Source organism: Drosophila bipectinata, chromosome 3R, assembly GCF_030179905.1.
Source record: "Drosophila bipectinata strain 14024-0381.07 chromosome 3R, DbipHiC1v2, whole genome shotgun sequence".
NCBI classification, from domain to species: domain Eukaryota; kingdom Metazoa; phylum Arthropoda; class Insecta; order Diptera; family Drosophilidae; genus Drosophila; species Drosophila bipectinata.
Genome location: NC_091739.1, coordinates 16,992,847 through 17,006,919, shown reverse-complemented (window position 1 = coordinate 17,006,919; position 14,073 = coordinate 16,992,847). Strand labels below are relative to the sequence as shown.

Sequence of the window (14,073 nt, the reverse complement as noted above, 5' to 3'; positions counted from 1 at the left end):
AACATTTTATAGTTAGTCCTTTTGCAACACAAAATTTTAGTCCGTTTGCAACATAACATTTTAGTCCTATTGCAACATAACATTTTAGTCCTTTTGCAACATAAAATTTTATACCCATTTCTACAAAAGACTTATAATTAGGCCTTTAAAATGTATAGGAAGTTTAGGATATAACAGTTTATAAGAGTTAACAGTGTATGGTATTTTATAGGCAACATTTTAAAAAAAGGTATAAAGTTTCAGCTATAAATCTTTATTTAACAAAGCTTTGGTTGACGAAGCCAGCATTCTGCGCATTGGCCGAAAGCACAGGCGTCGGGCTGGGGATGCTGTAGACCGGGTAGAGGGGGGCGAACTCATTGACTCCAAAGGCGTGTACCTCCTCCTCGTTAATGTTGCCTTTCTGTGTGTGTTTGGACTCCTCGTATTTCGGTGGATCTAGGGAAATACAAATATAACCAAATATTTATTATTAATCAACTGGATCTGAATAAAATATTCCTTTAAGAGCCTTAAAAAAAAGATGAATCATACATTATTTAAAAAGCGTATACAAGCAAAGAAAGCTTTTTGTTGGCCACCAATGCTTTAATATGTATTTCACTCATGTATTTTTCTAGCTAAACATAAAAAATTACGCGAAATTGGTTTCTGATTTTGCATCTTAAATTTTTGGAAAATGTTCTAATCGATGCAAAAAAATTGATTCAGCTTTAATTTATTACACATAAAACATAAGAACATAATGGGCCAAACACTCTAATTGCATTTAAATAATTTTTTTGGCATTCTGACATGTGCATTAGCGCAATCAATAGATACGTATCAGCGTATTTTTTGATAAATGGATTGATAAGAATATTATTAATCGGAAACAAGTTCAGGGGCACGTAATTTCGGAATAATGGAAACAATTTATCACTAACCTGCATCCGTTGGACTGGGTGTCAGATCGTTGGGGACACTTCCCAAGGCAGCGACTAGGGGCAGCTCACCGGGTGGATCCCTCCTGGAGACTGGACCCTCATAATGAGCACTGCGCCTGGGGGGCTGCTGCACCACCATTCCGGACACTGCCAGGGGAATGGTGCCAATCGTGACCGGCATCACCATCAGCTGCTGCTCTCGAAGACTCTTCACTAGCGCCTCCACCTCCAGCTGGTAGGCGATCTGGATGAGGTTGCTCAGCTCCACACAGGTAGGTGGCGTGGATGGAATGGGCAGGTCGATGGTCAGGGAACGGGTGCACTGCTTCAGCACAGAGTCGCCTTTGGCTCGCGAAATGATGATGCGTTCCACGCGAGAGTGCTCTGGGGTGACGCTGTAGTATCGCACCAGCATCACCAGACACAGTCGCAACTCGGAGACGGCCACGGAGGTGTTGTTAACCACCACTACTGTGACGGGAATCCGCTGACCGGGCACATAGCCAGCCTGAGGCAGGTGAAGCTCCAGCTTGAGCGGATCTGTCTTGCAGGGACCACAGCAGAAGGTACGGTAGCCCTCGCTGTGTGCAGCCAACTATCAAATTTAATTATGAGAAATAAGGCAACCCAAAGCTTAACTCTTTTCCCCGAACTGGGAGAGAAGGGACTTACCCTCAACTGAGGAGTATCAAAATTCAGATCTAGCATTTTCAGCACTGTGAATCCCTGGGTGTATGCCTGGTCAAGTTTCCAGGGTCTGACGAGCAAAACTTTGGCTATATACCGGATGCAGCCATGACGGCCCTCAAAGGACGAAGGACACTGGTAGGGCAGCTGACAGGCAAAGTTATAGTTGTGCACCCCAGCTTGAATGGTGTGCCTGTTATTGTCTAGCAAAAGATAAAAATAAATAAGTGGGCCAGGCCAGCTCTTGTTTTCATACTCACTTTGCTCAGAACCCACCAGATAAGTGTTGGATGATAAATAATCCTCCCGGCCAGCGTAAAGTTTGGTCGAGCCCAGACTCTTTTCGCTCCATTTGGTTATAGAATAGCCGACCACCTTGAGTAACACGGCTGGGGGAAGAGAAAACACAAATGAGTATTATCTCGACGAATGAGTTAACACATAATCGGCCACTCACTGATACACCATGGACTTTAAATATATACAATAAAGTTAAGATTAAACATCTTTAATCTGTACTCAACTAGTCATTCAAAATTGTTTTCCCTTTCCTTTAAAATTATTTAAATTTTTATGTCTCCTAGCTTGTTATTTGAGCTCAACGGAAATTCTTTCCATAATCTCTTCATAAAAAAAAGAGACTTTGGCGTGTTATCAATCAACTTTATACATTCCTCGCCAAAGAATGCCCGCTAAAGTCAATGTCGTCATAAAAATATACAATTCACATATAGACATTTTGTTATCGAACAAATATTTATAACACTCTGGCCATGTATTGCTAATTATAAAACGGTTTGATCAAATTCTATTTTAGTAGGGATTAGGGTTCGTGGAAAGTTTTTACCTTGTACTTCCTTGGGTCTGTCGCATTTGAGGGTCACACAGCCGCTGACCAATTGACCGGCGTAGAAAGTGCCGTGTCTATTATTGTCGAAGCTGATCTCACACGTAACGACCATTTCTGGGCAAATAATTAAGGTCCGGGAAAGCAATCCGCTAAAACCGATGGCCCGGGCAACGAGTTGCGACTAATTTAAGTACAAAACTTCTGGACTGCTTGCGGTCCGTCGGCGTCGTAAGATAAGCGATAAGAACCCCAGTTGCGATCGTGTTTCTCCGGGAATGATATGGAATTGGAATGGAAATTTGGTCTTAGATCGGTATAAGAGCCGGAATAGCTTCTGCCCTTGGCAGTTGAGGAGCGAACTTTGTTTTTGGATGAATTCAGTAGTGGGTTTTTATATGACTTTTCTGCTATCGGAACTTTTGGAACCTCAGACCTTGGCAATGGACATTTTTCCACACAAAACGCTTATGTTGAAGGGGTTGTGATAAGACCTACTTCGTATTAACATAGTTGATACTTGAGAATGAAAAGGGCAATAAAGTGGCAAATGGGATTCTGATTTTAGGAATAATTGTTGTTCGTACTTTGAATATTAAAAGCCATTGATAAAATTATTCAAAATAAAGCTTTTTGTATTTGGTATTCATCTCAGATTTTAGTTTATGTACATTTTAATCCAATGAATAACTTCTTTAAAAAAATATTGCTTTGTAAAGCAAACACACATCGTTGCAAATCCAAGTTCAATTACGCACGTTCAAATATTAAAATGGATTTTAATTCTCTCAAAATTCAAAGGTTTATTTTGATTGTACAAATTTACAATTTTCATTGCATCATAGTTTATCGTAGGTACTTAAACAGACTTATATGTAAGCCTTTGATTAGTTTTATTGTCAATATTCACAGCCAGGTCCCCTTGTCCTTGTCCAAATCCAAAGCCGGATTGACAAAGGCCCTTTCGGCCATATAGTTCTGTGTGTAATCCGTTGGGGGTGGAGCCGAGGGACTGGGAATGTCGAAAACTGGATAGAGGGGCTTGTAGGCACTGCCATCCAGACTGAGAGTATTGGGAGGCACTGGTTCTGGGTCGTCGCAGTCCTCAGGAGCCTTTGGTGCAGTCGATCCCATGTGAATAGCCTCCTGGTAGTTGGGGGGAGCTGAAAATTAAATGTTCATTATAGAAAAGTGAATCCAATAAAAGTTTGATTTTAGCTTACGTATAGATTCGTCTACAGCCCAGGGACTTGCTCCATCAATGGGCGGTGCAGTGGCCGTGTATCCGGAATCCAAGCCCTGCACATCAAGTGGCTGATTGAGCAACCCCCGTGGCTGAATGGGCACGTGCTGGGTCAGGGGAATAGTGCCAACAGTGACGGGCACGCTGACTAACTCGTTTTGGTGGCAGCCCTTCACCTGGGCCTCAACCTCGACCTGGTAGGCAATCTGGATGATGCCACAAACGTTGAAGCAGGTGGGCGGTGTGGCCGGCACCTTTATTTCGTAGCTGTACAGTTTTTTGCAATTCCTCTGGACGGGGTCGCCTTTCAGAGTGTTGACCACTACACGCTCGGAGGTGGAGTTGGGCATGGAGGGTGGCTTAGTGTGGTAGGTCACTAGCATGACCAAGGTAACCACCAGCTGCTCCACCGGAATGTGACTCTCGTTGGTCACCAAGACACTCAGTGGAATGCTCTGGCCCGGAACGAATCCAGTTTGTGGCACAGTGAGCTGCAGTGACAATGGATCCGAGCGACAGGGCCAGCAGCAGTACGTTTTTGAGGTTTCACTGTGGGCGGGAACCTAACAAAATAAAAATAAATACTTCAGACTTTCATTTTCCTCAGATTCAAAGATATTCTTACCCTCAGAAGTGGGCCATTAAAGTTTAGGTCCATTACTTTAAGTACAGTGAAACACCTTGTGTAGCTTTGATCAAATTTCCAAGGCCTAACCAATGTCACATTCGCCATGTAACGCACCCTGCCATGCATTCCCTCAAAGGACGAAGGACATTCGGTGGGTATTTGGCACGTAAAGTTGTACACGTGAATGCCAGCCTCAATCGGTACTTGGGCTGCGTAAGTAAATATTAAATACTAGGTAGTCATTGTGCTCCAGGTAAAGCGCTGTAAGCACTCACTGCTTAGATTTGATCCCACCAGAAATGTTTTGGATGAAATGTAATCCTCACGGCCGTAGAACGAGCGACGTCGTCTCCGCCCTTGTCTGGTCACCCTTTCGGTCCATCGGGTCTCGGCGTTACCCGTCACATGCAAGGTAATGGCTGCGGAAAAAAGAAAAAACTGATAATAAAAACAAGCTTGGCAAACACATTTGATAAATATTTACACAATAAAGTACAAGGCATCAATGAACATGGACATGTTACAGACTTAAATAAAATGTAAGCTTATAAGAAATATTCCTAAATAATCATAGTAGATGATTTTTTATGACCATCCCTGGCACCCAAATAATTTATACTTACATATTATACAAACGATCAATTAATGCGAGCCCATTGATTATTTAAAAATAATTTAATCTTATCGCTGGCAAATATTTATCGGTGATATACAATTTATGTGTGCCTTTCGAACACCTATTTGTTAGCATTAGAAGTTTGCACGTGTGACCCCCTCACAGTTATAAATATTATGAATCACAGTATTCGATCTTTGCCGCAAATGCTTAAATTCACTTGAAAGTACTTGCTCCGATAAGATAAGCATGACTCATGCTCAAAGTATCGCAGAATTTTTGCAGGTAATTGCAATCACAAAGTAAAAGTCGCTCACCTTTCACCAACTTCATCTTGTCCGATTTGATGGTTACCCGTCCCGTCATCACCTGGCCCCCAAAATAAGTGCCGTGGGGATTGTTATCGAACTCGATTTCGCACGTTACCACCATACTGGTAATTGTAATTGTAACAACTAATTTATTTATTTATTGGTCCGATACACCCCTGATGGCGGTGCAAACACAACTGATTTGATTTTAATGATTATCGCCAGTTCAGGTTCCACCATTCACTCCGCAGAAAACTTTGGATAGACGGGACTTCCAAACTCTCGGGTGCGATATTACGAGGACTACATGCCCATTAGGTTTCGCTGCCGGAAACAAACTGAAAATGAAACAAACTCTGTGCTGGGTCTATATGTTCTTTTATTCGCGGCGATGGCTGGGCCAATTTTTATCTTATCGCCGACACAGCAATATAAAGTATACAAAGACCTCCCCAGCTGCCGCTAAAAAGGGGCAGTAGAACCCTGGTATAGGTTTACGCGAACCCATTGGATCCTAGAAGGATCAAAGAACAGTGCCTTAAATTTCTTGGTGCGTCTGTGAGCCTGTCTCATTTGTTTTCCTCTTTGTCTAAGCCAGATTGTTTGTCCTTCGTTTCCTGGGCTATTGTCGGGACATTAAATACGGGATATAAAGGCTTATAGGGTTTATCCGCCAAAGCTCCATCCGGTAGCTGTTTTTCCTTTGATTTGTCCGGAAGTGGTTGTAAGTGCATGGCCTCCGCATAACTGGGTGGGGCTGTAAATTAAATTTAAAATTGATTTATTTGTCATATTGGTAGCTGGGTAAATATCTTACCCATGGAACCATCCTCTGCCCAAGGATAAGCAGGAGCAGCTGGTGCACAAGCGCCCTCATTCTCCAGCAAAACCAAAGCCCTTTCATCTGGAGCCTGGGGAGCTGTTGGGGTGACTGGAAGATTTTGTGGCATTTGTGGCGTAATGGGCACGCCACAAATGGTAACCGGCATCACAAGTGTGCCATTAATGTGCATTCCCTTAACCTTTGCCACAACTTCGATCTGGTAACCAATTTTAATAATGCGACACAAGTCATAGCACGTTGGCGGAGTGGAGGGCACTAGCAACTGAAAATCATACAGTCTCCGAGAATTTCTCATCACTCCATCGGATTTCATTTTAACCACAGACCATCTCTCAGAGTTAGTGCCACTGCTTAAGTCACTGTAGTAGGTAATCATCATGGCCAGGCTGACTTTAAGCTCATGAACCTTGATTTTGCTTTCGTTACCCACTAAAACCCTCACGGGCACCACTTGGCCAGGAACAAAACCGTTCTGAGGCAGGGTTAGCTCCAAGCTCAAAGGGTCCGAACGGAAAGGCCACACACCAAAGGTCTTCTCACTCTTGGCCATCACGGGAATCTATGTAATATATATAAAAATATAAAAGTGATGTATGAAATTATGATTATAAAAATGATACATTATCAAGACAAGAAGCTATTATCATTTTATGGCAAGGCTATTAACAAAATTTAGTGCTTTTCATAAAGTGATAATTTGGCGAATGATAACTATAAACTGTCTATTTACCTTTGAAACCGACTCGTAAGTATGCAAGTTCATCACTTGAACTACAGTGAACGGTCTTGCGAAGTGACTGTCGTACTTCCAGGGCTGAACCATATTCACATCGACCGCATAACGTATACGCCCGTGGGTCCCCTCGAAAGATGAAGGGCAATGGAGAGGGATTTCGCGGGCAAAGTTAAAGGTGTAGGTACCAGGTGTCAAAGACATTTCTGAAAGGACTTCATTAACTAATTGGCTACAGGAATTTTAGGTTTTGTCTTACCGTTACTTGTGCTTGAACCCATTAAATAAACTTTGCTGGAAAGGTACTTCTCAAAGCCATTATACGACTCGGAAGTCGATTTGTTGTTGGAATCCGTTTTACTTTCCGTCCAATGGGTTTCTGCGTAACCCTTAATCTTAAGGCGAATGGCTAACCATGATATTAGGCCAATTAAATCAGGATAAAAGGTTAATCTCATAAATTGTTACCTTTTATTTGGTAAACCTTATCTGTAGATATAGTCACTTGACCAGAAATGGTTTGGCCCGCATAGAAGACTCCGTGCACGTTGTTGTGAAATAGGATTTGACAAATTATACCCATGATATCTTATTACAAGGGAAACTAGACGTTAAGTAACAATATTTCAAATAATATTTGTATCTGCGTCGGATGTTGAGGTGTTTGCGCTTTAATGGTCACAAGTTTACTGAGTAAAAAAACTAGAGCCAAGTACTTTTATGCTGCTCGACCCTTAGTTCGATTTATCTTATCTGCAATAATATTAATATAATTCCTGGTATTCTCAAATACCATAAAATGTTCTCTCTTAACTCATTAAAACATGCCACCCACTGATAACAGCTGATGGCAAAAGTTTGTGGTTCAATAAAAAAAAACCCCAGCTGATTTTTGACTCAAAGAGAGTCACTTCTTTTTTTTACTCAACTAATTAGTATTTTTTCACTCAATCTCTTGATTGCACCTGCCGGCCCGTGCTTGATTAGATAAAGTCCAACCCAAAACAAATATTGGTCATTGCACATACTCTATAGAGCTACTTTATTAGTTTCTAAGTTTATTAAAATTATAATTTTAGAGCCATGTACTTCTGTCCATATCCTCGTTAACGAAGCCACCTTCAGTCTTTACTTTGGGTCTCACAATCGATTCATCAGATTCACAAGACAAATCAAACACAGCATATAGTGGCGTAAAAGTAATTTTTTCAATAGGATTCGTAGACTCTTTTTTTGATATTTTTATTGACTTTTTCTTAGATTTTTTAGCCTTTTGCTGGACAGGAAGAATGTGTTTGGCTTCGAGAAAATGAGGAGGTGCTAGAAGGGAAGTTATTGGAAATTAAACACATATATTCCATTGTATAATATAGACTTACGTATCGAAGGATCACCTTCCCAAGGATTTGGGGGACTCTGGAGCTCCTCGGCCTGGTGGGATTCAATCAAAACCAATGCTTTGGTATCTAGTTGTTGGAGCTGGAGATCTGCCCCCCAGATCCGTGGCTCCTTTTGCAACTGACTAGTCAAGGGCACACTTCCAATGGTAACAGGTGTGTGTACTGACTGATTCGCATGGCAGCCCTTGACCCTGGCCTCCGCTTCTACTTGGTAACCAATCTGAATGATGCTGCAAAGGTTGAAGCAGGTTGGCGGTGTGGCAGGAATCTCCAGATCGAAGGTAAATTGTTGGCGACTTTTCGTGGCAACACCGTCACCTGTCTTTTCCACCATCACGAATCTATCTTTATTGGTGTCTGCACTCGGGGGCTGACTGTAGTAGATCACCACCATGGCCAGACGAACAGTAATATCCTCCACAGCAACACGACTGTCATTGGACACTATCACGTCCACCGGTACGGTCTGGCCTGGCACAAAGCCACCCTGCGGCAGGGAGAGTCGGATACTGAGTGGGGCAGACCGGCAGGGAAAACAGCAATAGGTTCGTTGCGATTCCACCTGGGTGGGCACCTAAAAATATAATGAACATTTCCTCGATGACATTAATTTTAGAATTTAAGGCCTAATTTAATAGGCACATTTTCGTGGAAACTCTCCGCAAGTCGCTTTAATAATTAAAAAGCTCAGAAACATCGATTTGTATTCAACCCACCCTGCCCAAACCTCGGAAAATTTCCATCTTCGGCACTTTAATTTTCTTTAAATATTAAACTCTCTCACCCTCAGCATCATGCTTTCGGTATTCAAATCCATCACTTTGAGTACGGTGAAGGAGCGACTGAAATTCTGATCGAATTTCCAGGGCCTCAAAAATCGTACGTTGGCCAAGTACCGGACCCGGCCGTGGGTTCCCTCGAACGAGGAGGGACAGGTGACGGGCAGCTGACAGGCAAATCTATACGTGCTTGTGCCTGGCTCGATAATCACCTCTGAAATGGAGCTTTGATTCAGCTATCTGTGAATTTATGATGATTTATCGTCTTGGAGCACTCACCAATGCTGCTGCCAGAGCCGTGGAGATAGGCCTTAGTGGCCATGTAGTCCACATGTCCGTTGAATGATTCACCACTGGACAGATCGTCCTCTTCAGCATCGAATTCAGGGTCGGTCCAGTGGGTTTCGGCATATCCTTTTATCTGCAAAATAACAGCTACGAAACAAACCAAAAGGTGTGTTGTCTATATTTAACATTTTCAAATGCACTCATAATCCAATTAGGGACCCACTCGGCAGTAAAAAAATTCCCCCTTCAATGGAGATAACCCGAATGGGGAGAAGTGAGTCACCGTCTTACCCTTAACTGGTTTTGCCTTGTCAACTTTGATAACCACCTGTCCTGAAATCAATTGGCCCGCGTAGAAAACCCCCCGGGGGTTATTGCAAAATTCAATCTCACAGATTACCATCGTTGAACGGATTGAATACGGCCGATAATCCCGGAGCTAGTGAACTTTTGGCCTGTCTGCTCAGTGTCTACCAGCAAACTGAAGTCCAACCGCTGACTCTATTTTTATTTAATTTTTTTTTTGCAGAATTATTTTACCCCACATTTTTATTTTATCTTATCAACGCGATAGGTATTTATGTATTTAAACACAAATTGGTGTCGTTTTTTCGAGGAAGTATTTACATATGTAAGTGACATCAGTACCGGTAATACAAAATTGATGGGGCTTTTTAATCAATAGGAATAAATAGAAACTCACCCAAGGTTGAGATAACAGTTTAAAAAATAGTTACTACGAATATTTACAAGAGGGTGTCTTGTCATGTTGCTACTGAATTTATTTGTTTGGCGAATGTATATTTCACTCAATTGTGTTGCCAACTTTGTAGGGGCTTTGCACTCGCTCAGAACAAAAAACATTGCAGTGGGTTTTGTAGAGAGAATTAGGGCGATAAGATAAACACGGCCAACGGCGAATAGGCCCAGTTAACAAGACAGATAAATTTTAGTTCAATTTCAGCAACGAGTGCGTGCGGACCGCTCGCAGAAGTAATATTAATTCTGGAGGAGGATCGACTAGGAGCACTGGATCGCCGTCATGTCGAAGAACTGCATGATAACATTCGACCAGAATGAGCACGGCACCTATTTCACGGGCCAGGTGATAACCGGGAAGGTGATCGTCAATCTGAACAAGTCCAAGAAACTACGCGGTACGTAGGACCAACTATGATCTAGTACTATTTTACATTAAACTGTACATAGTATATGGGGGTTATCTAGGCCCCTACTTATCTTATCTCATCGGATAATGTCGAGTTTGCCAAAAGCAAAAGTTTCAACAAACCATTCAAATGGGTAATTTAATGATAACCATGCGGACACTCCAAAAATGCGATAATTGATGATGGAGCCCCAGGCGTGTGGATAGTATTTGTTTTTTTCTGTCTGTTCGGTGGTTTTTTTTTAGATTGGAGGAAGTGCCTGAGGTAGTTAGTCATCCTGTCGGTTAGGTGTTTTGTTTTCCCAAAACCAAAAGCCCGGCTGGATTTATTACCTTTTAAAATATAAAACAAACAATGGAGAAAAATCTCTGGCTTTTCACGTTATGATATTTTTATATAAATGTACATAATTCACTCCTCCCAAACATTCGTTTCTATATGTTTATTATATAAATAAACTGAGTCCATTGTGTACATTTTGTCGCCCGAAAATTTGTCGAATAAAGCAAATTGTTTACTCCCTGTGGTCTCCCTTTAACGCTCAAACTTGGACAAAAAACATTGCAAAAATGTGTGCCCTCAAAAAAGATAAAAAATATATGCAAATTTTTTTATTACATCAACAGGAATAAAACTACAAATAAGTGGATATGCCCAGGCCCACTGGCGGGTCCGCAGACATGGAAGCCCCGTGGCCATTCAAAACCCCAAGAAACGCTTTAAGCGCTTATACAGCGGACGGGAGGACTACATAGCCTCCACCACGTTTCTCATAGGCTCGGAGCAGAGCAGCACTTTCAACATGGAAGCCGGCACTTATACCTACTCGTTTGCCTGCCCCATACCCAGCCACTGTCCTTCGTCCTTTGAGGGTGCTTTCGGCCACATCCGGTACCTCGCCAAGGTGACTTTCCTCAAGGCCGGCGCTTCCAATCGCACCCACAACGTTGGCTTCACTGTGTTGAAACTTTTAGACCTGAATCAGGAAAGCAAGATGCTCCGGGAACCGTCCAGCAACGAGACCGTGGAGTACTTCTGTCTAATGCATACGAAGCCTGTCAACCTAAAGGTCACCTTGCAGCAGCAGGGCTATGTCCCCGGCCAGTTTATGCTAGTCCACGCCCAAGTTGAAAACAATTCCAGCTCGGACTGCAGGAAACTGCTAATCATGCTCCACCTGAGGGCCACATACACAGCGGATACGCCGTCACTGCGCACCTGTTCCGAGAAGATAATGCTGGTAAAAAGGGAATGCGGGGCAGTGCCCCATCATGGCCAGAAGACGTACACGGAGACCCTAAGGATCCCGGCCACGGCGCCCACCTGCGAGCACCTGTCCAAGGTAGTGCGGGTGTCGTACGAAGTGCGCGTTGTGGCCGTAATGAACTGGCTGATGGCCAATCCACGGGTGGTACTACCCGTGACCATCGGCAATGTGCCACTGGCCACGGCGGTGTCGGGACCGGATTTCCTTCCTGTCAACGCCAATTCCTACGCCACCAGCAGTCCACTGCCGGCCGATCTGCCTTGCACCTCCACGAGGGCCATGGAACTGGCTCAGATGGCGGCCACTGGTGGGGTGACCAACTCCGGCTACGAAATCTCCGATGATCTCGAGGACTTTGAGCTGCCCGAGGACGGGGACGATGAGCTGGAGACTGCTGATGAATTCGTCCCAGAGCTTCGTAAGTAAAACTTTACTACTTCAAGTTTATATTCTTTTCACATATCTTGTTGTGTTCCGCAGCTCCTCCCACCTACGAACAAGCCATGTTCATGACCACGGACATTGCGGACACGGATGCCAACACCGTGAGCGAGACGTCCCACTTTACGCCCCGCTACCCCGTCTTCGACGTGGACACCTTCCAGAGTCCGCCACCAAATCCGCCGCAGAAAAAGCGCCGCCGACGCCGGAGACGACCCGCCGATCCCGGGCAGCAGAAACCCCGCCCGGAGAAGCAACCGGCGGACAATCAGTTCGTGGAGTCGCCCGTGCAGATTTAAAAATGTGTTATCACAGAGAATCACGACTCTATAGTATCTTATCTCGGCAGTATTTATTTCTTTTTCGGTTCGCCAGAGTACTAACCAACTTTTAATATACACATGCATACAGATTGGTAAATAAACAAACAGCCTTATAAAAATGTCTTGTGGGTGATATGCGATAAATTGCGATAATACCCAAGACAGTCAAAGTCGAGCAAAATGTTTTCTTTATCAAATTTTTTACGCTGTTAGTATAATTATGTGAAAACGTTCTCGCTTTTGCAGAATTCGAAATTGTTAGAGAATTATATTTGCAAAAACATCTCCCAATTTTTGTACACAAATTAATTCAGTTTCCAGACAAAGATGTCTTGCTCAACGAGCTCATATCTTTTTATGGAGTATTTCTTATCAAGAAACTATTTCCTTTAATTTAATAGAACTCAAGCCCTAGGGGAAATGAAATTCAATGGAATAACAAAGACAAAGAAAAATCTACGTCATTTATTGTAATGACGAATGTCTAAGGTTTTGTTAAGTTATTTTTATATATGGTAATCTAAAGCGAATGTTAAAGAACTTTCATTTAGTTTTAAATTCAAAGACGCATAAAAGTATGCATCATTTATTAAAAATTATCAAGGAGGTGTACCGGGTATCATGTGTAAATATTTGTATAACCGCTCCTTTCATCCTCCTAATTAAAGTCCCAGAACTTTTTATATTTCTATAGCCAGTTAACATCCTCCGCTTAAAGTTTTTGCGTATCATGGAAATGTTGTAAAAACAAAACCAATTTATTATTAAGCGGTCTGCATATTTTTTTCGCCATGGTTTCCATAATTTTTGGTCTAGATTAGTTTTTCCCTAGTGATTAGTTCCACGAACATTCAAACAAATGAAATTACCACCACGCGCGAATGAGTTTGTTTCGCTTCCCTAAAACACATAAACACCCAAACAAACATTGCCCTTGAGTGGCAATTTATTGTGCCTCCCAAATTATGTTGGGAACACAAACAAAAACAAAAAGATACCCCAAAGATATTTATTTATGGGTATCTAGATACATATATATGTATTTATATGTATCTTGGAAATTTCAAAGCCATACATATTTCATTTATTGGGTTAGGCGCCGGTTAAATCGATTTCGGTTGAGTTGGTATAAATTAGTTTCTATCCTACTGTTGCTTCATCAAATTTGTAACCGGAGAATGTCTTTTGTATTCCGAAACTGCCTTACTGCAGCATATATTAATAAATTATCCTTCTTTATCCCTTTTTTTGCAGAGATTTATAGACACATTGGGAGCTGAGAATTTCTCCAAATGGACAGAATGACCATTTTACAGGCCACATATGGTCGAAAGAAAAACTCCGTAGAAAATGTCTGACCACACGGAATGCACATTAAGGCCTACTGACCTACTTTTTCGGAGATATTAGGATCTGTGGAAGTTCAAATAAATGTTTCAAAACTTTATACAAACTTTTAAAAGAGATCTTTGAAATCCTTCCTGTTGGAATTTTAGAGTGGAATTTGAATTAAATTACAATTTATTCTCCAACTTTGATTTGTTTACAAAATAAAGAATATCTGTGGCAAA

General features: G+C 42.2%; 5 protein-coding genes across 5 annotated transcripts; 1 reads left to right on the top strand and 4 right to left on the bottom strand.

Annotated features, from left to right (window-relative positions):
• Nucleotides 1-253: 253 nt before the first annotated feature.
• Nucleotides 254-2,624, bottom strand: LOC108130337 (arrestin domain-containing protein 17). The gene is made up of 4 exons (XM_017248733.2): nt 2,461-2,624; nt 1,599-2,002; nt 927-1,521; nt 254-438 (listed from the first exon to the last, which is right to left on the bottom strand). The coding sequence occupies exons 1-4, from the start codon at nt 2,573-2,575 to the stop codon at nt 254-256; spliced, it is 1,299 nt and encodes a 432-aa protein (XP_017104222.2). The 5' UTR covers nt 2,576-2,624.
• A 548-nt stretch (nt 2,625-3,172) lies between these two features.
• LOC108130318 (arrestin domain-containing protein 3) lies at nt 3,173-5,581 on the bottom strand. The gene is made up of 5 exons (XM_017248709.3): nt 5,265-5,581; nt 4,607-4,750; nt 4,329-4,540; nt 3,684-4,266; nt 3,173-3,623 (listed from the first exon to the last, which is right to left on the bottom strand). The coding sequence occupies exons 1-5, from the start codon at nt 5,377-5,379 to the stop codon at nt 3,367-3,369; spliced, it is 1,311 nt and encodes a 436-aa protein (XP_017104198.2). The 5' UTR covers nt 5,380-5,581; the 3' UTR covers nt 3,173-3,366.
• A 36-nt stretch (nt 5,582-5,617) lies between these two features.
• On the bottom strand, nt 5,618-7,499 carry LOC108130347 (arrestin domain-containing protein 2). The gene is made up of 5 exons (XM_017248748.2): nt 7,304-7,499; nt 7,095-7,244; nt 6,833-7,041; nt 6,076-6,661; nt 5,618-6,015 (listed from the first exon to the last, which is right to left on the bottom strand). Exons 1-5 carry the CDS (start codon nt 7,416-7,418, stop codon nt 5,828-5,830), a joined length of 1,248 nt encoding a protein of 415 aa, XP_017104237.2. The 5' UTR covers nt 7,419-7,499; the 3' UTR covers nt 5,618-5,827.
• Nucleotides 7,500-7,860: 361 nt separating this feature from the next.
• On the bottom strand, nt 7,861-9,765 carry LOC108130351 (arrestin domain-containing protein 17). The gene is made up of 5 exons (XM_017248752.2): nt 9,594-9,765; nt 9,294-9,449; nt 9,020-9,228; nt 8,215-8,809; nt 7,861-8,155 (listed from the first exon to the last, which is right to left on the bottom strand). Exons 1-5 carry the CDS (start codon nt 9,703-9,705, stop codon nt 7,911-7,913), a joined length of 1,317 nt encoding a protein of 438 aa, XP_017104241.2. The 5' UTR covers nt 9,706-9,765; the 3' UTR covers nt 7,861-7,910.
• A 506-nt stretch (nt 9,766-10,271) lies between these two features.
• On the top strand, nt 10,272-12,683 carry LOC108130301 (arrestin domain-containing protein 17). The gene is made up of 3 exons (XM_017248689.3): nt 10,272-10,459; nt 11,098-12,156; nt 12,219-12,683. The coding sequence occupies exons 1-3, from the start codon at nt 10,345-10,347 to the stop codon at nt 12,476-12,478; spliced, it is 1,434 nt and encodes a 477-aa protein (XP_017104178.2). The 5' UTR covers nt 10,272-10,344; the 3' UTR covers nt 12,479-12,683.
• Nucleotides 12,684-14,073: the final 1,390 nt, after the last annotated feature.